General features: G+C 41.0%; 1 protein-coding gene across 7 annotated transcripts in view; it reads left to right on the forward strand.

Annotated features, from left to right (window-relative positions):
* Positions 1-22,751, forward strand: part of TTC12 (tetratricopeptide repeat domain 12) — a 54,789-nt gene that overhangs the window by 7,733 nt on the left and 24,305 nt on the right. For all 7 annotated transcript variants that reach the window (XM_033204526.1, XM_033204528.1, XM_033204529.1 and 4 more), the window contains 11 exons: positions 1,101-1,264; positions 2,130-2,151; positions 2,746-2,823; positions 3,662-3,783; positions 8,035-8,094; positions 13,051-13,122; positions 15,972-16,032; positions 16,479-16,667; positions 17,840-17,909; positions 19,010-19,098; positions 21,782-21,950. In XM_033204526.1, coding sequence (XP_033060417.1) covers positions 1,101-1,264; positions 2,130-2,151; positions 2,746-2,823; positions 3,662-3,783; positions 8,035-8,094; positions 13,051-13,122; positions 15,972-16,032; positions 16,479-16,667; positions 17,840-17,909; positions 19,010-19,098; positions 21,782-21,950 — 1,096 coding nt within the window. The remainder of the gene's footprint in view (positions 1-1,100; positions 1,265-2,129; positions 2,152-2,745; positions 2,824-3,661; positions 3,784-8,034; positions 8,095-13,050; positions 13,123-15,971; positions 16,033-16,478; positions 16,668-17,839; positions 17,910-19,009; positions 19,099-21,781; positions 21,951-22,751) is intronic.

A 22,751-nucleotide genomic window follows, 5' to 3' on the forward strand; every position in this document is an offset into this window, starting at 1 on the left:
GGAACAGGAAAATGTCTTTAAGAAGTTTCATTGTCAAAGGGAGGAGACAGCATTAGGAGAGATTTGAAGTACATAAATACGTTTGGGAAGAAGCTGGTCAAATGGAATAGGTTGAAAATATTGTGCAATAGGATTATTAATTGGTGATGCAGGGTTCCTGATTATGCAAAACATGACGATGGAATCTTGGGCCCAGGATGAGGGACTAACCTCACTGAAGAATGGGCACTTTTTCCTGATAGGAAGGAAGGATAGATGTAGGTATAGCAGTTTTGTAGTTTTAGTGGCAGGAAGTTGATGGCATCTCTGTCCTCTCTGAATTGGTAAGTAAGGTCATCTTTTTGAGATGGTCAGGTTCAGGTTGCAAACTGTTAAAAGTCATTGGGGGAATGATAGGATATCTTGCCTAGGATAACAAGGATTGCTGGGCATCACTGAAGGTCCAGTTGAGTTTGGACCAGTCCCCCAGGCATCTATCTGTCTCCCTCAGTACTTAGCATTCCTAATACAGACTGAGAGAATTGGGTAATTGGAATCATGTAGAGCTGGAATTTTGTCTGTTAGGTGGGATAGTGGGGTAAGGGAGTTGAGTACGTGGGCAGGATGACTGCCGAGTGATTGACCATGGAATCTAAGCTGGATAGGCAGTAAAGTGAAGACAGGTGAGGATAGGGTTAAGGGCTGTTGTTTTGTGATTTCGGAGCTGCCTATACTTACATGTTTGTCTCTCACACAAGTTCATAAACTCTTCAAAAAAAGATCTTTTTTTATTCATCGTTATCTATAACATCAACATAATATCTAATAATGAGCTCTCCATAAATTATTGTTGAATTGAATAATGGCTTAAAACTCTGTTCCTTAAAGCTAATAGCTACCCTCACCTGCAACTTTTTCTAGGCAAAAAAATATATATATATATGTGTGTATATATATATATGTTAATTTTTTCTCATTGGTTCTGCTTGCTCTATTTTGCTTTTGATTGTGCTATTTTTTTCTTTAAGATCTTTCCCATACATTTTATGCACCATCCATTCTAGTGAATAGAGTCTTTTGAATATCTTGTTTGATTAAGTCACATCTGATTTCTTCTCTAGCCAATTTAATTCAGGAGATGAATTCTGATGACCCAGTTGTGCAACAGAACGCTGTCCTGGAGACAGAAAAGAGACTACTGCTTATGGAGGAAGACCAGGAGGAGGATGAATGCAGGACCACCTTGAATAAGACTGTGATCAGTCCTCCAGAAACTGCTGTGAAGGTTTCTTTTTCTATTGAGAAGTTATATAAGTACAGACAGTGAGAAGACCTACACCAAGGCAGTAGTTTCATCTCAAACTGTCCAGCGAGGCTGAAATGGTCTTTTGTTTCTTAGATTCATTTTATTTATTTATTTATTTATTTATTTGAGACGGAGTCTCGCTCTGTCGCCCAGGCTGGAGTGCAATGGTTGGATCTCAGCTCACTGCAAGCTCCGCCTCCCGGGTTCACGCCATTCTTCTGCCTCAGCCTCCCAAGTAGCTGGGACTACAGGCGCCCGCCACCTCGCCTGGCTAGTTTTTTGTGTTTTTTTTTTTTTAGTAGAGACGGGGTTTCACCGTGTTAGCCAGGATGGTCTCGATCTCCTGACCTCGTGATCCGCCCGTCTCGGCCTCCCAAAGTGCTGGGATTACAGGCTTGAGCCACCGCGCCCGGCCAGATTTATTTTTTATAAGAAAGTATAAAATTTGAATTTTTTCCTTTGATCTTTCTGGGTTATCTTTAAACAACTCTTTGGATCTATTTTAATGAAAACTTTGCCTCTCCACCCCCTGAGCTTGTGTGATATATTTAAGCTGTACTTTTAAGGTAATGTATTCTAACTCATTTCCAACTCATAAGCCACAGCTGAGATCTCTTGACCTGGGCAGCCTTATTTTGCAGACTTGGTCCCATAGCAATTGTGCCCATAATCAGATCTCCTGATTTAAAGCAAGCCCCCTGAATTCTGATCTCTTCAGTTTTGATGGTTAAAGGAAATGACCTCTTGTTTGTAATTGATTTGCCTTCTTGGTTTATATGCATATAAATTAGAGAGTAGTTTTTGAAATTTGTTTCTTTGTTTTTATGATAACCTACATCTACAGAGTGCCGAAGAAGTAAACTCAGGTAAGGATAGCATCTCTCTTCCCAATTTTTATTCTTTATATAGGACCAGTTTTGATTGAGTGTAGCTCCCAGACCTTTAAATTACTGCCTCTGGGCTTACAAACAACCTGTGAACAAAAACCTGCTGATCATCCCATTCTGTCACTAGTGGTCAGCGGGAACATCCCTGAGAGGTTTTTCCTCTAGTTTCTGTTGGTCAACCTTTGGTAAACTCAATTCATTTATTCTGTATCATCCAGTTTACCCTGTTCAAGGGATCCAGATAGTTTCTCTGTTGCTCAGCTCAGAAGCTCATTATGCTAAACAGAACAAAAAAATCTGTCTTCAAAGAAAAACTCTTTTAAAAGACATAATTCAAATTTGAAGCACAGTCATAGCCATCATGTATAATAATAAAGCACACAGATTACCATTTAATGTCAAATTAAGAAAATGTCATTTTAGTTGCCTCAGAATTGTGTGTGTGCATGTGTGTGTGCCTGTGTGCATATGCATACGTGTGACTCTAAAGTAACTCTTCCCGAATGTGAGCTAAATAACTGATTATAGTATTTGGATTTTTCTTTTTAATATCTGAAATTACCCTGCTGTCAGAGGCCTTCTTGGCATCTGTGGAGAAGGATGCAAAGGAACGAGCCAAGAGAAGAAGGGAAAACAAAGTCTTAGCAGATGGTAATTGTCAGTCCTTACTTTTCAATGGTGGGATGATTTGTGCTAGAAAGAGCACACGAAAGCCTGTATGCTGACATTTGAGGACATCTAGATTCCCACTGGTGAGGTTTGTGATGGGCTCGAGGCAATGGGACTTGGCCAGAAGGAAATCATTGGTAGTCTCTTCTCTGTCCTGCTGCAACAAGCAGGGGGTAGGATATATCTACCTCCAGTGAAACCTCGTTCTAAAGCATCCGTGTGCACATAGCAGAGCCAAGTGAATCATACTAATCAGTCCTCAGGAAGCAGTGGGGGTGAGAGTGAGCTGCCACTGGCTAGCCTAAGGCAGAGATGAAGAAGTGGAAAAGAAGAATAAAACAGCTGTGAGAAAAGAGAGGAGAAATCAAGGAAAAGGAAGGGATGGGATTGTGTATGTTGTGGGGAGATATATATGATAGAAGAATGTTTTCCATTTATTTTATACCACCCAGGGCTGTGTGTGCTGCAGGTCTGAATGATTCCATATTTGTTGGGAAAATTAATTATTTGACCCTCTTTATGAGACACTGAATGCACAGATTTGGTCTCTGTGGCAAGCTTAGTATGGTTGTGAGCCTCGGTGCAGAAACGTTTACTTTTTCTGAGAATCTACTTAGAAGACATGGGTGGATTTGGAGGAAAAAAATATACTTGAAGAAGCTGGTCCTGAAATATCTGCAGAGAAAAACAAGTGTCGAGTCCCTTTAGGATCAATAGAAGTGAAGACCTTCAAAGTAGAATTGGAAAATCGGGGGAATAAAGTCTGAGAGATTTTCTGATGTGTGGTGAGAGCTCACCTGTGTGACTTATATTCCCATAGCCCTAAAAGAAAAAGGGAATGAAGCATTTGCTGAAGGCAATTATGAAACAGCTATCCTGCACTATAGTGAGGGTTTGGAGAAACTGAAGGACGTGAAAGTGCTGTACACCAACCGAGCCCAGGTCAGTGAGGCGAGGATGTGTCCATGGGGCTTTCTCAGGGAACAGTTGCCACCAAACCTGGGAAAACAAACATGAGACTAGATGTTGGGCTGGGAAATGTTTTTAACAACTGGCTCTTGTTTTGGGTGTGGGGGGAGCTGACTTATACATAGCATTTACCAGTTTCCATGATGCAAATATTCTCACCATGATCTAATTTGAAATCACTGCAGGAGGACTTGGGAAGAATTGCCCATTATCAGCTGTCTCCATAGTATAAGTCAAGATGGTGACCATGCACTTGTCCCTGTGGATAAAGGAGAAAACTAGTGGAATGAAATGACCTGTAGGACCTTAGAATTCTGCTACCAACAGATTTCTTCAGCCTCTTTTTTTTGGTACTAGTCTTAACTCCTAGGGGATGCCCTCCTATTAGTTTCTCATTCGTTGTATCAGTCTCTCTTTAAGATTCTGCAACAGGGTTAAAGTGGATAGCCAGTGGTCCTAGAACCAATTTCTTGGAAATTTTGGGTTTCTTAAAGTTTTTATACCTTAGTATGTGTCACAAATAAGCTCAGTTTCCTGGAACACCAGGTGAAAATCACCCAGATGTTTATTTACCACTTAAGGGATAGGCTGATAGCTCTCAACTGAAACAAAACCATCACCTGTGACTTTGTGTTTGAAAAGTAGTTTAGTTTCTGTGTGGTAGAGTTCTCTGCTAGACAGGCCTGAAAATTTGGCAGATTCATGGACATGATTACCCCATGGTCAGAATATGTCAGCAGGACCTGTGTGAGGTGGACTTGATACCTTGTCATTTGCAAGAGGGAGAGGCTGCAGCAGAGTCCTCATCAGCTCCAATTTCCCTAACTCGAGATTAAGAATGTCTGGCTCTGGGATGTTGAGGAAGAGGATTGGAAGCAAGAAACAGGACATTCAGAGGCCAGAATGTCTGGGGAATGATAGTGACTTAATGACAAATAAATCCAAGCAGTATAATCTCACTAGTTTAGCAATTTGGATAAGTTAGACTAGAGTTGAAATGTCACTTAAACTATCCCAATTTTGGAGAAAACTAGTTATAAGGAAGTGAATCGGTAAAAAAGATGGCCAGAGGTTGGTTTAACAGTACATTGCATTACTCGAACAAGATTATAAACTTTTTGAGGGCAAAAACTACCATATACTTTTTCCCTTAATGCTTTATTTATAGCAGATGTTCAATAAATCCTTTTTTAGTTACATAACATTGGAAGCACAATAAGTCCAATTAAGGCAGTTAAGTTTCTGTTGACAATTCAGAAGCATCGCTTAAATGCAAGCAATTAATAGAATAATTATAGTTCCTTCTTATTTATTACCAAATTTGGTCTCTGAAAACATCTGCCTACTGATGCTTGTTCAGTTGTGTTACTCTGAAGTTATTTGAAAGCAATAAATTAAATTGCCTTAAAAAAGTTATGTAATTCAGACATATCTAATTCAGACTGTCTATACTCTGATTCATCTGAATTATATTTTCACTGCACTCATTTTTAAGCAGCACTTTGATTAGTTCTGAAGAATCACATTAAGAATGAATGTCGATAAATATAAGGAAATGTAATGAAAAGGTTTGAGGGAGTGATTCCTCCCAGCGTTCCCAAGGAGAAAACTTCTGCAGAGACAAAAAAATGGAAAATGTACTCCCTGGTGTTACCAACTGTTTGAACCATTGACTATTTTTAAAATGCTTCCCCTGTATGCATGCAGTGTTAGAAAATACTTAATAGGGACCCTGTAAATTTTGTCTTGCTAGAGAGAAAACCTAACCTTTCATTGCTTTGTTTTTCCCCTGGAGTTAATGTTATGATCAATAGATTGCTGGTATAATTTAGATAAATCTGGAGTTTAATTGCTATTTGGAAAAAGTAGTTCTTTTTTAAAATGTGCAAAAACCAAAAGAGATTGAGGAAGTTATAGGGTGTTTAATCCAAGCCTTAAGAGAGAAAGAAAAAAAAAAGTAAAAGGCCATGTAGAGAAATCGTTGCAACCCATGAAGACTTCTTCAGAGTCTGCATGTATCCTGAATAATAGTGCCATGAAATCATGGCCACAGCTGTCTAGAATGATGCCAGCTTCCTCCTCACATCCCCTAATTTTCAAATGAAACCTGAGACCATGGAGGAAAGGATGATGCTTTACAGAACAGATAGCTCAAAGAGTCATCTTCTCTAATTGCTACAGAACGTGAGTTAATGAAAGCACCACTTGCAGCTTCCTTGCTGTGGGAGCCAAGAACGGCATGATTTCAATTCATTTGCTGGCTGTTGCCTGCTCTCGTCTCGCTTGGATTGGATACTTAGATACTTAGATCCAACCTGTGAGTTGCAACATTAACCCTACAATTGGCTTGTCCGTGCAAATATCTCATCAGGTTTGTTGTTAAGAGTGTTGCAATGCCCTGATACAGTTTTGATCATGGACAATCCTACGTGTAGTACTGGCTTTATTATTGGTGACTGATGGAACCCTGGAAAAGCCACTGCTCCTGGTGCTTGGCTATCCCTTCGTACAAATGGGATGATCAGTGCTGCCTCTCAAGGAGCTTTCCAGAAGAAGAGTGCTTCAAGGCTACTTCATGCAATTTGATAAGACTTTATTGACCACTTACTGTGTCCAGTAATTAATAGAGAGGTTATAGTAGCCATTGTGCTTGTTTATAAATAGTCTTTCATTTGTTTATATTCCTCTAGTTCTTGGAAACATTAAACTAAGTTCTCAATCAGTTCAGTTTGAATGGATCACAGAATTCTGAGTCAATTCTTGATTTTCAAGATTTTCCCCAATTCTAAGGGATTCTAAAAGAGTGCCCCAGGCATTTGATACTAAAGGTTCATGGTGATGCTCTGACTCTCATATGTCATTCTACTTCTTTCATTTTTTTTCTGCTGTGCTCCGGAGGACAGAAGCAGACTTTTTTATTATCTTCTGATAACAGCGTTATTGAGATATAATTCACATACCATACAGTTCACCCTTTTATAGTACACAATTTAATGGGATTTTAGTATAATCACAGAATTGTGCGACCATCACAATTTTTGAACATTTCATCATCATCCCCCAAAAAACTCCATCTTTACCTGTCAACTCCCCCAGTCCTCCCATTGCTACTCTCAGCCCGAGATAATCACCAATCTACTTTTTGTCTCTATACCTTTGTCTGTTCTGGACATTTTATATAAATGAAATCATACATTTGTCCTTTTGTGACTGACTTCTTTCATTTATCATAATGTTTGTAAGATTCATCCATGTTATGGTATGTATCAACTCTTCATTTCTTTTTATTGCTGAATAATTTTCCATTATATGGATATACCATATTTTATGTATCCCTTCATCACTGATGGACATTTGGATTGTTGCCTTTTGACTATCATGAATAATTCTGCCATGAACATTCATGTGTAAGCATTTGTATGGATGTATGTTTATATTCTTCTTGGGTATATACCTAGGAGTAAAATTACTGGGTCATATGATAACATACTTAATCTTCTGAAGAACTTCCGGACTATCTTCCAGAGGGGCTGTGCCATTTTAATTCCCACCAGCAGTGTATGAGGGCTCTAATTATCTGTCTTTTTTATTCCCTTTATCATTTGGTGTTTTTCTGGAACATTCACAGCAGGGTAGACTCCAGAATCCAGCTCTTCCTTCTTGGATGTGGCTAGTGAGCTGGGTATTTTCTGTGTCCCTCTAGATCCTTCCCTGCTCTGTGCCCTGGAGGGCTGACCTGTGTGGACTGGCTCCTTGGCTTCCCAGCCTTTTAGCCTCCATTTGCATTCAGCCAATAAAATAAGAAGGAAGGAGGAAAAGTGAGATTGGGTATTAGTCTCCCGGCCTTTGGCTCTAGTGAAGGCCTCAGCTCATGTCAGGCAATTCTTTTCGTAGAGCTATCCTCTCCCATTGTGTTCATTGCTCCCTCCTTCTGCCCCTTCCATTACAGCGGTGGTAATGGCTGTCCACTGTTGCTAGCTCTGAGATTCTGTAGCATCCCTTGTCAGGTTTCCTAAGCCCTGCCTTCATCGTGGAAGAGGTCCCTGTATTCAACTCTCAGTTGCCCAATGTAAGTGTGCCATCTGTTTCCTGGCAGGACCATGACTGATCCAGGTAGGGGATAGTTCTCGCTGACATTCTACTGTTCGAATGTTCTTTCTGCATGAACTGAAAACTGCCTGATGCAGAGTTGTGTGTGAATATCAGCTGTTGGTTTCATTACAGGCTTATATGAAACTTAAGAACTATGAGAAGGCACTGGTGGATTGTGAATGGGCTCTCAAGGTAAGAGAGTATTTCTTTTCTCCCATGATGGTATTGGGCTGAAGTGGATAGAAGGCAGCTGCCAGTGTATCAAGATAGGAAAGGGTATAACCTCTGTAGCCAGAGCTTCAGTTTCCTCATCTGTAGAATGGGATAGAATAGAATTGGATAGAATAGAATTGTTAGGAGGGTCATGACGATGCACAGAAATTGCCTAGTTCCTAGAAAGCAATCCAGGGAGCTGCTGCTATTGAATTTTCAGTGTCTTATGTTACTACAGCTCCTTCTTTACTATTGTGTTATCAGACACTTTGTTCTATGTGTTAGTGGAAATGCCTCCTTCTCTCTTCCGGAGCCAGCCGTTGGAGTTGATTTCTGCAATGCTGCAATGCTGTTCTTCCTTGTCAGTTTGTGTTTTTTCCCTCCAGCCCTAATAATTTGGAAATATAACATCCTCTATTTGTAGAGGAATAATCAGAAGAAAGAATTCCTATTTTTCAACTTTAGTCAGGCCTTGGGCAGATAAAATAATTCTACGCATGGCATTTCCTCTGAAATCTGCCAGAATAGATGGTGAAAAATGCATAGACATAAAGACTGTTGGTGGAAATGTTAAGAGTTACTAAAATAACACAATCACTTTTTAGGGACATGACCAAATACTTAAGTAACCCTTAATCCACTTTCACCTGAATTACTCTGTCACGGGGGTTTTAACTAAGTAACCAAAACTAGTGCTTTTCAGACTTCTGCACTTGCTGCGAACAGCAGAGGAGAATGGACATGAGCCCCTCGAGAGGGACTAGAAGGAGAAAGCATGAAATTTCTTTTAAGATGTGTGTTTTGCCTTAAAAACCTTGTTAATTTTGCACAGCACTTGATGAAAGTTATCTGTTTGTTTTGATGTAACAGCATTATTTTCAATAACTTAGAATCAAGTAAAATTGAGGTGCCAGGAGAATGTACCAAGTTTATCCTGTGGCTTCAATTCTTGGGTACAGCGCAGCTACCCTAGCCTAATGAGTATGTCCCAAAACAAGAGGACACTTTCCTAGCAGCATACTGGCCATATCTGCTTTATTTCTTATTGAGAGGGTAAGCAGTGGAAACCGGGATGAATGAGAAAGTCACCTCTGCTTATAATCATTCATAAAACACTAGGGATCCTCTTAACACTGACATCTGGAGTGTCCAATTTCTTTACCCCTTACAAGATACAATGTGTGGCAAATTTTGTTCCATTGCATGGGTGTAGTCTTTAAGTTATAAGAGTTGGGGCCGAAGCTGATGACATCAAGCTCTTCACAGCTCCATCATAGGTCCACTGACCTGCTTTGTCGCCTTGCTTGATAATGATTTCTTTTTCTGCCATTATTCTGCAGGAGAAGAGAGAGGCAAGGATGTTTTCCTTGGTTTTTCCAGTAATAACAGCAAACAACATCATTTGCTGCGTGCTCACAAAATTCTATTCTGTTCTGTTCAGTGTCACTATTTTCTCTATTTTTCTGACGAGGAAATCAAGCCTCAGTGATTAAGTACCTTGTGCAGGATCATGAAGCTAGTGTCTGTCTAACTCTAAGCCCATGCTCTTGACCTCTATAGAGGGCCTCTCCACTGCAACTTTGAACCCCATAATCCCTGGGTGTGGATGTCTTTCCCTTCTGTGGAAGAAACATGATCTCCTCACAGGTTCACCAAGAGTATCTTTTCTGATCTGAAAACGGCGAAAGGGGCAGACATACCATCATGCTGATTCAGGATAACACACTGGCCTGTTCCCAAATGTTAATTGAAGTACAATGTAATTAACAGTGAAACCGAGGCCAAGCAGGCCCAATGGAGCTGACATTAAAAAACGCTGACACTCAGCAGCCAATCTTGTTAAATGCCCAGTGAGGCTCTCAGTTGAAGAGGTTTGGGTAAACACTTGGAGAAATGAGAAAAAAAAATGAACAAAGAGTTCTAAAAACTAATAATGATTTGTTTTATGTTGCAGCTGTGAATTTAAAACTTTTGCTGTCTTTAAAATTAATGTATCAATAGCGAATGTCACTGGCACTCTGTTACTAATAGTGTTAGTACTTTCATGCCAATTTAATCTTTTTTGACACTTTTAAATCAGTAGAGACAAGCTTATGTGATGATATTTCAAGACTGATGTTTCTTGTCAAGGAAGATAAGGCAGCAAAGCTGGTTTCAATTAGGACCAGAATCATTTCTTTCTCAGCAGAACACTTCTTGCACAATGAAATACATCTTCCTCTGAAGCCAGGATTCCTTTAAAGGGAAGCTGGGGTTCACCCAAGAACATTCTCGTGAGGGTTGATACATGGTCAAAGGAGAATGGGTCTATTAGTGAGAAAAATCCATTAGCAGCCTTTTACAACATTGTCTTAGGAAGGCAAATTCCGCACTTCACGGTGACACATGGTAGGTCGGGGACAAGGCTTTAATGCTTGGGGCTCGGTTTCCCCCACCTGCCGTAACTGCTCTGCCAGTGAATGTACTGTGAATATTTGGCTTTCATGAGCTGAAGTGCTAGAGTTTCCTCTTTTCTCTTTGACCATCCTTTTCCTGCTTCCTCAATGTTATCCTTTGTGAATTCATGAGGGGTCACCCCCCTGCTCCCTGTCTTTTGTCTCTGTACAGTTACTCCTTGACAGCTCTCTTCTCTTCTCATGGGCTCAACTCTCATCTCTGCAAATGGCTCTCAGACCTACTTCCCCAGTCTCCCCTTCCCCAGCTCCAGGGCTGCATGTCAGCTGCCTCTGCAGGTGCCTTTTGATAGTCTTGATGTCATCTGAAACTCGGTATGTCTAGAAGCCAACTCTTCATCTTCTCACTCAGCCTTTCCCACTCCCTGCCCTAGCTGACCTCTTTCTGTTAATGACACACCACGTCTTTCAGGTATCTAGGCCCCTGGTTTTGACTTCACATCCTCCATCACCCTTATCACTGATTGTTAGTTGATGCCAGTCAGATCTTTCTTTGACATAGCTCTGGCATCTGCACTTCCTTTGCCTCCCACTGTCACCAGGACTTCAGACATTAACCGTTGTTCTAAGTGATTGTTCTGCTGTCCTTACTCATCTCTCATTGTTCAGGCCACCATACCTCTTGTTCAGCCTTTCCCTCCTCTGATCACATCTGCATGCCACCTTACTACCAGCTTACCTCCACACTGCCATTGGTGACTCACCCTCCTCCAGTGTGGCTCAAGATGGGATCTTCTCTCCACCCAGCACCTGCCCCTCAATCCCGGCTGGACTGTCCCCAAAGCTGCCTGTACTGTCCTCCCTCAAGTTCTTGCCCAGCCCACTCTCCCTCCGTCCTCCTCTCTTCACCTCTACGTATCACTAAAACTCAGCCCAGATCCCTCCACCTTTGCATACCCTTTTAAAGACTGCATTTTAAAGCATATTTTCTTCCACTGATTTTTTTCAGTAGCATTTTCTATAGCATTTGTATGCTCTTTTCCGTAGCACCTTTCTGAAGGAGATTCGGTGTCATTTTTAAACGCGTGAGAGTTTAATGGCCAAATTTCAAATTCCAGCGCCTCCACTTGTTATCTGTGTGACCTTGGGCCTCTCCAACCCCTAGTTTTCACATCTGTAAAATAGGGATGATAACTGTATCTGCTTCATAGAGTTGTTTGAAAGCTTCTGTGAGATCATCCATATGAACTATATAAAGCTTAGTGCCTGGCACATGGTTTGGGCTGAACAATCATGCACATTTATCTTTATTATGACTTCCATTCACTTAGCGGTGAATTGGGAAATGGTATACACAAGAGTGTATCTCTAAAAGCTTCTCCAACAATTATTGTTCTCTCTTTTATTATTACTGTTATTCTCTCTTTTATTATTACTGCTCTCTTTTATTAAATTTAGATTTTCTCTTTTGCTCTGAAATGAATTGGTGCTGATATACCTGCAGCAATAGCAGCTAATACTCTGTTACCCAGAGCCACACCAAGTGTTTTACGTAATTTCTTTCTCACAACAACCTGAGAGAGATACTATTATTGTCTTCATTTTCCAGGTGAGGAAAATGAGTGTCAGAAAAGTTAGGCGGCCTGGCCAACAACACGCCGCTTCTGCTGAGTAGCAGAACGAGGGTCCACCCAGGATATTTTAGACTCCTGAGCTTGAACTCTTAACCTCTTCATATCTAAACCTTGGAAGGGCATCTGATTTGGCACAATGTCTTACATATAAAAGAAGTTCAATCAATGTTCATTAACTGGATGTCTTAGATTTTAGTGTATGTCTCTGTCAGATCATTCCCTGTGGAGTTATAATGACTAGGGTCAGGCAGGTGCAGGGCCCCCTGTGTAAATGGTCTAGTTTCAGCCATAAGTTTCAATCCTGCCTTTTGAAGGGGGCATCCCTACTAATCTTAAGTAATATGAACAGAAGGTCCCAGTACATATGTTGTGGTTTATTTGGGAGGAGGGACTTCCCAGGCCCACTAAGATGTAATGGTAACCTCAGCTATTTTCTTAGAGTAAGTTCTCTTCTAGTAAACCAGTGACTCTCAAACTTAGCTGCACGTTTACCTCACCTAGAGAGCTTAAAAACTTATTGATGCCTGGGTCTTATCCCAGAGTATAATGTAATTGATGTGGGGTGCAGGGCTGGCAGGACTTTCACAAGCATCCTAGATGATTCTAATGTTCTGCCAGTGTTAAGAGCTCTTCTAAACTGAGGGTTTGCTTCCTGATTGCATCTCATTAAATGGAAATGAAAAGTGGCAGGTATCATTAATTAATTTGGTGAAGAGCTTGCTGCTGCACCCAGGCTCCTTGCAGACATCAATTAGTTTGGTCACAAATGCACAGAAAAGTTTTGTCAATTCTGGTAGTCGCCCTGAGAATCAAAGCTTTGCCTTAACTCTTTTAGCTGTGTAGTGAGGGTAGTGGCAAATGACTTCACATCTTCTAAAACTTCTGATCAGTCATTCTCTTTTATGCAGTGTGATGAAAAATGCACAAAAGCATATTTTCACATGGGAAAAGCCAACCTGGCCCTGAAGAACTACAGTGTGGTAAGTTCTTAGAGGAATGTAATTGACATGTTTGATCACAGACTGATGCTCCCAATTGTGCTAGAGGAGAACCATGATTCTCCAAGCTGATTAGGTATCAATCCATCCTTCAGTATTTTCCAAGGTAAAGCTCACTATTCTAGTGGGTGTGAAGTGATATGTCATTGTGGTATTGATCTGCATTTTTTTGGTGACTAATGATGTTGATGATCTTTTCATGTGCTTTTTGGCCATTTATATATTTTCTTTGGAGAAATGTCTTTTTTTTATAATGAGATGTAAATGTCATTTATATATTCTGAATACAAGTTTCTTATCAGATACATGATTTCCAAATATTTTCTTCCACTCCTTGTATTACCTTTTCATTTTCTTGATGATGTTCTTTGCAGCACAAAAACGTTTAAGTTTGATAAAGCCTCAATTACCTATTTTTTCTTTAGTTGCTTGTGATTTTGGTGTTATATCTAAGAAATGATCATCTAATCCAAGGTCAGGAAGATGTATACCTATATTTTCTTCTGAAAGTTTTATGGCTTAGCTCTTAAATTTAGCTATCTCTAATCCATTTTGAGTTCATTTTTTGTATGATGTGAGGTTGGGGTTCAACTTCACTCTTTTTCATGTAGATGTCTACTTGTCCCAGAACCATTTGTTAAAGAGACCATTCTTTCCCCCATTGAGTGATTTTGGCACCCTTGTCAAAAATCAATTGACCATAAATATATGGGTTTATTTTTGGTCTTCCAGTTTTATTCCATAGATCTACATGTCTGTCCTTGTGTCAGTACCACAGTGTCTTCATTTTTCTAGTTTTGTATTAAGTTGAGAAGTGAGAGTCCTTCAACTTGGTTCCTTTACTTTTTCAAGATTGTTTTAGCTATTCTGGTGCTCTTGAATTTCTATATGAACTTCAAGATTATTGTGTCGATTTTTGCAAAGAAACCGGATGGAATTTTGATGGGTATTACATGAATTCATAAGTCAATTTGGCAAGTCCTGCTATCTAAACAGTATTAAGTCTTCCTATCCATGAACATAGGATGTCTTTCCATTTATAAGATATGTCTTGAAAATAAATTGCTTCATATGATACATTTTTTAAAAGTTTGTTGGATTTTAATTGTAAATGTAATGCAGGCTTATTGTAATAAAGCTAAATAAAAGAAATATGAATAAAGAAAATGTTAATCTTTCCCTGTCCACCAATTTTTATTTACTCATTCAATTTATTCATTCAGCAGATATTTATTGCATGCTTTCTATGTGTCAGGCACTGTTAATACAGGCAATAAAGAATACATCAGTGAAACTAGACAAAGTCCTTGGCTTCATGGAACTCATGTTCTTGGGGTAAGGGTGACCAGGAGACAAAAAGCAATCAAATAGGTGTGTAGTACGTTACATGTACTATGTTAGATCGTGGTATGTAGTACTGAGAAAAATAAATCAGGAAGCAGTAAAGATGAGACTGGTTTTATATAGAGTGGTAAGAAAAGGCTTTCTAAAGGAATGGAGGGAGTGAAGTGAGCAAACCATGTGGATATATAAGGGAATAAATTCCTGGTGGAGGGATAGCTAGAATGGAGCCAGCAAGAGGAGAGCAAACAGGAGATGAGGTCAAACTGGTGATAAGGGTGGTGAAGGGGCTGATCCTGTAGGGCCTCACAGGCTTTTCAAAGGACTTTGGCTTTTACTTTGAGTGATCTTCAAGCTTTATTGGAGGATTTTGAGTAAAGGAATTACATGATCTGCCTTATATTTTAAAGGATTACTCTGACTGCTAGACCGAGCATGTGTTTCGGCGTTGTAAGATAAGAACAGAGAACGAGTGATAAGGTTATTGCAATAAATATCCAAGCAAGAGGTGATGGTAGGGACCAGGTTGGTAGTGATGGAGGTGGTAAGAAGTGATGAGATTTTGGATATTTACTGACAGTGAAGCCAACAAAAATTGTTGCTAGATTAGATCTAGGGTTGAAGAGAAGTTGGATACAGGGTCACTCTGATGTATAGACTTCTGTTTCTGCGACACTGTTCTCTACTTTAATGTGCTATGTTTTCCTTCAGTTTGTTTCTTAGCTCTAGTCTTCTAGACGAACTTTGAACCTTCAAGATTATCTCAGAACTGTTTGTTTGTTTGTTTTGGGGTGTTTTTTTTTTTTCTGAGCTTTTTCTCTAGGTGACTGGTTAGATTATACTCTGGGCAGTTCTTATATTCCTGTGAGAAATACAGCACTAAGCCCAGGAATCCTATGAACTAGAATCTTCATTTTTCCAGTAACTTTCTATCTAGCAATTTCCTCAGTGAGAAGCCCTCACTCTTGAGTTTTCCAGCTGACTCTTATGTGGCCAATAAATGGATCCCTTACTGGTTCTCTTCACAGCCTGTACATTTAACTAGGCAGTTCTCTTTTCCTATTCCCGAGTCTCTGTCAACATTGCCTCTAGTTTCATTTATTTCCTAACTCCCTACGGACATATCTGACAGCCTTCTGTTCTCTCTCAGTGCAAATATCATATCTAAGTTTTGCATTTACTTTATGATTATTTCTATCCCAGACAGACATGATCCATAAGAATTTAAGACTGGATATTTTTCATCATGAGCATCTAACGACACTGTTTCTTTAAAACGAATTTTGAAATAATACCTGTTGCCCCCTAGAACTGGAGAAGCCTGAACAAAATGTCAAATGCACAGTGTGTTCCTGTGCCTGCCTCCTGCACTGGGAGCAGGAGGAGGCGTGGAGAAAATAATGAAGCAGCCAAGCCCAATGACACCCATTGTCTTTCTCATAATCACCTTTACCCCAACCACTCTTCAAGGTCTTGTTTCTTTTTTCTAGTCTAGAGAGTGTTATAAGAAGATCTTAGAAATAAACCCCAAGCTGCAAACCCAGGTGAAAGGTGAGCACGTTCCTGCTGAGACACTTTGTCTGAACTCCCTCTGCCTCCTGCCTTAGAATGCCTTCCGTGCTTTCACTGCCCTTGGCCACGAGGCAGCAGCGGATCCTCTTTCCTGCACAGTTCAGTCTTCTGTGTTAACTGGCCCACTCTGCTCCTCTGCTTGCTGTAGTCCCTTGCAAATATTAATATTTGCCTTCTTCATTTTCTACACCATCCTCCCTTAGACACTTTTAGATTCCCTTGAATCTCCAACAAGGTTTAAGATTCTGGTTGTAGATTTAGACTGTTTCTAAAATTTTCCTTGCTAAAGAAGAGTTTTAATTATTTTAATGCTTTATGCTTCTCAAACTCCCATCCTCAAAAGAAAGTTAAAAAAAAGGTTACTTCTTGTGTGGTATTATTGACTGTTAGGGTTTTGTTTTGCTTTTCCTTTCTTGTTTTTCTAGATTACCTGAATCAAGTAGATCTTCAGGAAAAAGCAGACCTTCAAGAAAAGGAAGCCCACGAACTGCTGGATTCGGGAAAGAACACAGCTGTGAATACCAAGAACCTCCTGGAGACCCTTTCCAAGCCTGACCAGATCCCCTTGTTCTATGCAGGGGGGATTGAGATTCTGACTGAAATGATAAAGGAGTGTAAGCCAGAGATGTGTGTGATCTCATGAGTGCTGTCAGTGTGAAGGGACATGTTCAGAGGTCTGCCCTTAAGAATCCCTCCCTTTCTTCCACAAATATTGATTGAGGATGTACTCCAATGTAGCTGCTAAAAGGGGTGCACAAGAATGTCCTCCCACCTCTGCTCCGTCCTCTCTACAGAGCGTGCGTACACTCAGCACACATGTAATAAACATACACAACACAACACACACATGGCACACACTCCATATATACTTACGTACACCACACATGCACTCAACTTTCACTCACTTGAATATATCGTTATATTACACACACACCACGTACCACACACAGCACACTCACACCATAAGTACTCACATCAGTCCACATATCCTGTGCACATTCCACCCTCACATTTTCTCCACACACCCCATGCACATCCTGCATGTACTCCACATATACCCCCACAGACACCTCAAGCATCCCATACCACCTCGCACACTTTCCCTCCACTGTGAAGGAATGGAAGACAGAATTTTATAGGTTAAACTGTAAGGTTCACCCAGTTACACTGAATGGCTGCTTAGGATGTGAAAATGGTTTCAGAGCAAACATCAGCTCTCCTACTAATGAGGGTCATACTGTTCTCTTTTACTAGCTCTTGTAAACATTGTTACCAAGGCTTAAATAATCTCTATACTCAGTGACAGCATGTTGCTTGTACAAATAGATGGAGTGTCTGACTTCTCTTTAGTGTACAATGGAGGACACACAAATACCCCCTTTAGCAGTTTCTTGGAGATTATAAATTCCTCTCTAGAGCCTAGAAATAGCTTTGAAATAAATATTTAAGAACAAATGGATATGCTGGTACTTCCCATAGGTGAAGCAGCTCTGGGAAGCTCTTTAAAGATTACAGAATGATGAGCTGTGCAGATAGCCCTCGGGGCCACCCCAGCTCTGTTCTCCTCTAAACAGTCCCTCTGCCTGAGAGGCACTGAGGCCTCTGACACTGAGAGGTTGCTGACAATTGTATTTTTCAAAATGTAAAGTTTATTTGTTTCTGCCAAACCATTCATGTGGGCACCGTGACATTCCATATTAGGTTTATTAGCAGGTGGCTGTGTCGCAGCTAGACACCAGCCAGCCAGTTTGGGAGTCTAAAGTGGGTTTCTCTGTATATGTTTCAGGCACAGAACAAACTTTATTCAGAATGCACAATGGATTTAGTATCATCAGTGACAACGAGGTCATAAGAAGGTAGGGATGTTCATAAAGACAGCCCAGCATCAAAGCAAGGGAAGAGAACCACTTATGAAATCAGACACGAGGCACATAGACAGTCACATTTCTGCACATTACCACCCTTCATCAGTAGTGGGGGGCTCTCCAGGAGTGCAAAGCTACTACACGAACATCTTTGAGTGCTGGCGTTTAAGCCACTGGAGTTACACTGCAGTTAACAATTGAAGCTGGGCACAGTGGCTCATGCCAGTAATCCTAGCACTTTGGGAGGTCAAGGCAGGCGGATCACTTGAGGTCAGGAGTTTGAGACCAGCCTGGCCAACATGGTGAAACCCCGTCTCCACTAAAAATACAAAAATTAGCTGGGCATGGTGGCGGGCACCTGTAATCCCAGCTACTCGGGAGGCTGAGGCACCAAGATCACTTGTGTCTGAGGGGTGGAGGTTGTAGTGAGCCGAGATGACGCTACTACACTCCAGCCTGGGTGATACAACCAGATTCAGTCTCAAAAAAAAAAAAAAACAATTGAAGAGAAAGGAACAGCAGCACTTCCCAGGGCTCCTCTAAGCTCTTCAAAGTCAGAGAAATTATCATTCTTGCTGCTTTCCCACCAGTTTTTGCAAGGTTGTCATTTGTTCATTTCTTCTTTTGGAATTTGCTGATCATATCAAGAGTGATATAAATGTAAATGGCCCAATCCCATTTATAATTTCATCTGAAGAAAGACCTGTATGGTAGGAGGCAGTTTGCTAAAGTGACTGTATTTTAATTTCAGTTGTTCTGGTGTGCTTCCTGAGGCTTAGGATACCGGTGTGGGTTGGAGTCACCAGTACATGTCTGTTGCTCAGCCACAGTTCATTGGTCCCAGTGCAGCCATCACCCATGGCACTGGCTTACTGTCTAGCCTCTGTACAGCCCAGGCTTCCTCAGTCTGCGTCCTTGGCCTGGGACTCATGGTTCCATGATTGATCCTGGTAACCCATGGCTCTGGATTATAAAACTATACTTTCTGAAACCTGCATTTGACGAATCTCGGGATGAAATAAAACCAAATGGAAGAGAAAATCAAGACTGATTTTCAGACTTTTAAGATAGCTCTCCTTTGTCCATTCTAGGTGTTTTTCCACAGCAGGAAAAGATGCAGTTGAAGAGACGGTCTGTGTATCTGTTCTCAAGCTCTGGCAAGCAGTGTGCTGCAGGAACGGTAAGCCTGGGTAATCACCACTGATCACCATTAATGCGCTGCGTTCAGGGGAGTCCGCTGCTGGGCTGACTGTCTTCCCCAAAGGCCAGGCCCTGGAGAGTTGATGTCTAGACTTCCCCACACACCTGCTCCCTCCAGGAAAGCTTATGGATCAAAAGCAAGGTAGACAGATGAGGGGAGAGGTCAGTGAAGGGAGGAGGTTGTCAGCATAATAAGTGGTCTCCTCTCTCCTCTCCTCCTGCTCTTCTGCTCTTTGCAGACTCGTGACTTCTGTTCGTGCACTGGCAATGAGGTAGATGGAGTTTTTCTTTTCTTGTCAGCTTAAAATATTGTTCGTTTTTGCTAACCACAGTACCTTTCCAGCATCCTGAGATTTACAATCATCCCCGCCAGTATCTTCAGACACTAATTAGCGTCTAGTATTGAGATAGTAGAATGCCACGGGCATTTTATTTACTGGGCTAACTCTTAGGCTTTTCGCATATTTGCATCTTCCAGGGTTCATTATGTTTTTGTGTAATCTTTCTTAATCTCTTTTGTAACTTCAATGTAAATACAAATTTTACTTACTTCTGTCATTTTTAAGAAGTGTGTTTCATAGGAAAAAGTTTGACCCTGGACAGAAACACTGAAAATGGGAATAATAATAGCTATGTCTCCTTTTCACAGGGCCACTGTGGGGAGCCAGCGATAGGGCTTGTGAATGCAGTTTGTATATTCTGAGATGTTAAGTAGGAGATAATACCTTTTTTTTTTCTTTTTTAGTAGAGTAGAGGAATCAAGAACTTAAGAAATTAAGCTTTTAAAAATCTAGACAATCGGGGGGCCTATTTTCTGACAAGAATTAAGGGGAATTATGCCCAGACTACTATCATCGTCAAGGTGCCTTGCTACTCTGGGTAAGACCCTGCACCAGCTTAGGGCAGTGTTTTTGCAAACTCCCCTACAGGAGGGTGAGGAAGGCAGGACTTGGCGATGGTATGTCTACTCAGTGTGAACCTGACATAACAATCTATTTACTCTATTTCTGTGAACCTATTTATCATTTCTGTGAACCTTACAGTTACATTTTTTTATCATCTGAAAAATATTTTCAGATACCTGTGATGTAAATGCTGTGTCTCAGGTCAATAAAATCTTGATATATCTAACTCAATAAATGCAAAGCAGTTTTTCAAAAGGGCAAGGGAATGCTTAAAAGTAAGGACATGAAAATATGTCAGTGATCTATTGTGGAGTGGGGAAGAGAAGCCAATTACAGGGTAGGATGTATAATATTTTACACATTATTTATACGAGAGGTGAATAATACCTCCTTTGGGGAGTGGGCTTACCTGGAGGGGTATCAACTAACTCTGTGTTGTTTGAATTATTTATATCAAGCTCCTTTTCTAGTATAAGAAAAAAATATGGCCGGGCGCGGTGGCTCAAGCCTGTGATCCCAGCACTTTGGGAGGCCGAGACGGGCGGATCACGAGGTCAGGAGATCGAGACCATCCTGGCTAACACGGTGAAACCCCGTCTCTACTAAAAAAAAAAAAAAACAAAAAAACAAAAAACTAGCCAGGCAAGGTGGCGGGTGCCTGTAGTCCCAGCTACCCGGGAGGCTGAGGCAGGAGAATGGCGTGAACCCAGGAGGCAGAGCTTGCAGTGAGCTGAGATCTGGCCACTGCACTCCAGCCTGGGTGACAGAGTGAGACTCCGTCTCAAAAAAAAAAAAAAAGAAAAGAAAAAATATATAATCAACAAGAACCTTTCCATTTCAGAAATCAGTAGATCCTATCTTACATGGACAAGAGTAATTATAGGTGAAGTGTGGGATTGAGATGTAATGTTTTTAACGAAAACATGGTTTGATATGTGGGGTACACATAGGATCCTGCAGTCCTGTTACTCCGGCTCTTTCAGGGCTAGAAAAGACCTGGTGTGTGTTTTCTGGATGCTGTGTGCTGTGTGTAAATGGGCAATTAGCACAGGATGGGAGAGAGCCTAGGGTAATGAGGTCCAAGTGGTGGGGCCCACCCCTTTGAGATCCAGTTTGCTCTGTTTCACAGCTTAGCCTCATACTGCAGTCTGTACCCTGCAGTTTCAAACAAATTCATGTACCTGGTCAGAAAATGAAGCAGATGAAAGGGGATAAATCTACTGCCACCACCCTGAAAGAGCTTATGTTCTAGGAAGGAGGGCACACTTTATTCATTAATGCTCTCATATGATATTCTAGTTTCCTGGATAACATTTCCTCAAATGACCACTCTAGCCATTGTGTGAACATTGATGGTCTAAAGACATTCCACAGTTAAACTGATTTATTTCCCTTTGCCAGTGTTTCCAGATACCACACACCAAGGAGGCTTGACAATAATAATGACATCGTTGATTTCTGGGTGCCAGTCCCTGTCTGGCACAGTCATGTACTGATTCATTTAATGCTCATGATGTCCCTGTAGGTAGGAACGTAATCCTCATTTTACTGATGAGGAGACCAAGGAGCACTGGTAAGGTCACTCCCCTGGGCATTCAGACCCAGCAGTCTGGTTCTAGAATCCACACTCTTACACTTCATTATCCTGCCTTCAAATGAGTGGGCACCAGTTGAGTTTCCCATTAGGAGAGAGGGCGACAGAGCTAGTTTAATTGCCGTGATGGCACACACAAGACACACAACCCCTGTATTTTGCAGAGGAAAATCAGCGTGTGCTAGTGATGCACCCTGACAGGGCCAGGCTGTTGGCCACCCTCTTGTCCTCCAAGGTCCTGGCCATCAGGCAGCAGAGCCTTGCCTTGCTGCTGCAGCTTGCCCAGACTGAGAGCGGACGGAGCCTGATCATCAGCCACCTTGAACTGACCAGGTAAGCCTCTGCTGGCAGGATCTTCCTGGGACATCTTGTGTCATCACTTGACAAGTTCAGGCGTGCCTGTCTCCCCCTTATATCTCTGATGTGTGACTTGAAGGATCAATAACAGAAAGAGCCTTTGACAAGAGTGCTGTGTCATGAGGACCTCTGGGACAGACTCCTGTCTGAACTTGGTACCATGGACAGTTTCACTTCTCCTGAGCAACTGGCTTGTCCCCATCCCACAAATGGTGCAAATGGCAGCCCTTCCATAGCCAGATCAGGAGCCCCACCTTAAAATAGGTTACTTGCTTCTGTACCTTTGGCCTCGTCCTATCTCTACCCTGTTCCTACCCTTCCTTTTCTTCTTTCATTCTTATTTGAGGTAATCCTATCTTATTCTATGTGTCCTTAAACCCTTTCTGGAAGAAGATGCACTATGAATAAATAAAACATTTCGAATACTGTTGAATGGAGGTCTTTCCAAAGTGTAAGACTATGAGCATAGAATGTGTGTCCCCTAAATAGACTTTCTAGAAAGATTACTGAACCACAGTGATTCTGCCCAGTTCTTTATAATTTATTACTTCATTTTTAAATTATTTATTTATTTATTTTGCTTGTTTTACTTATTCATTTATTTACTTTTATTAAGTTTTCAGTTTATTTATCTTTACCTGATTAGTTTGAACATATGAAATTGTCACTTATTAGATCTAAAAGGTTGCGTGCCCGCCATTTCATGTGGTTCAATCTAACAGAACAGTGGCGATTATTGTAACTTGCTTTATAAATGTTTCTTACACAATCTAAAAA

The sequence above is a fragment of the Trachypithecus francoisi genome, unplaced genomic scaffold (assembly GCF_009764315.1).
Source record: "Trachypithecus francoisi isolate TF-2019V2 unplaced genomic scaffold, Tfra_2.0 Lachesis_group8, whole genome shotgun sequence".
Lineage (NCBI taxonomy): Eukaryota > Metazoa > Chordata > Mammalia > Primates > Cercopithecidae > Trachypithecus > Trachypithecus francoisi.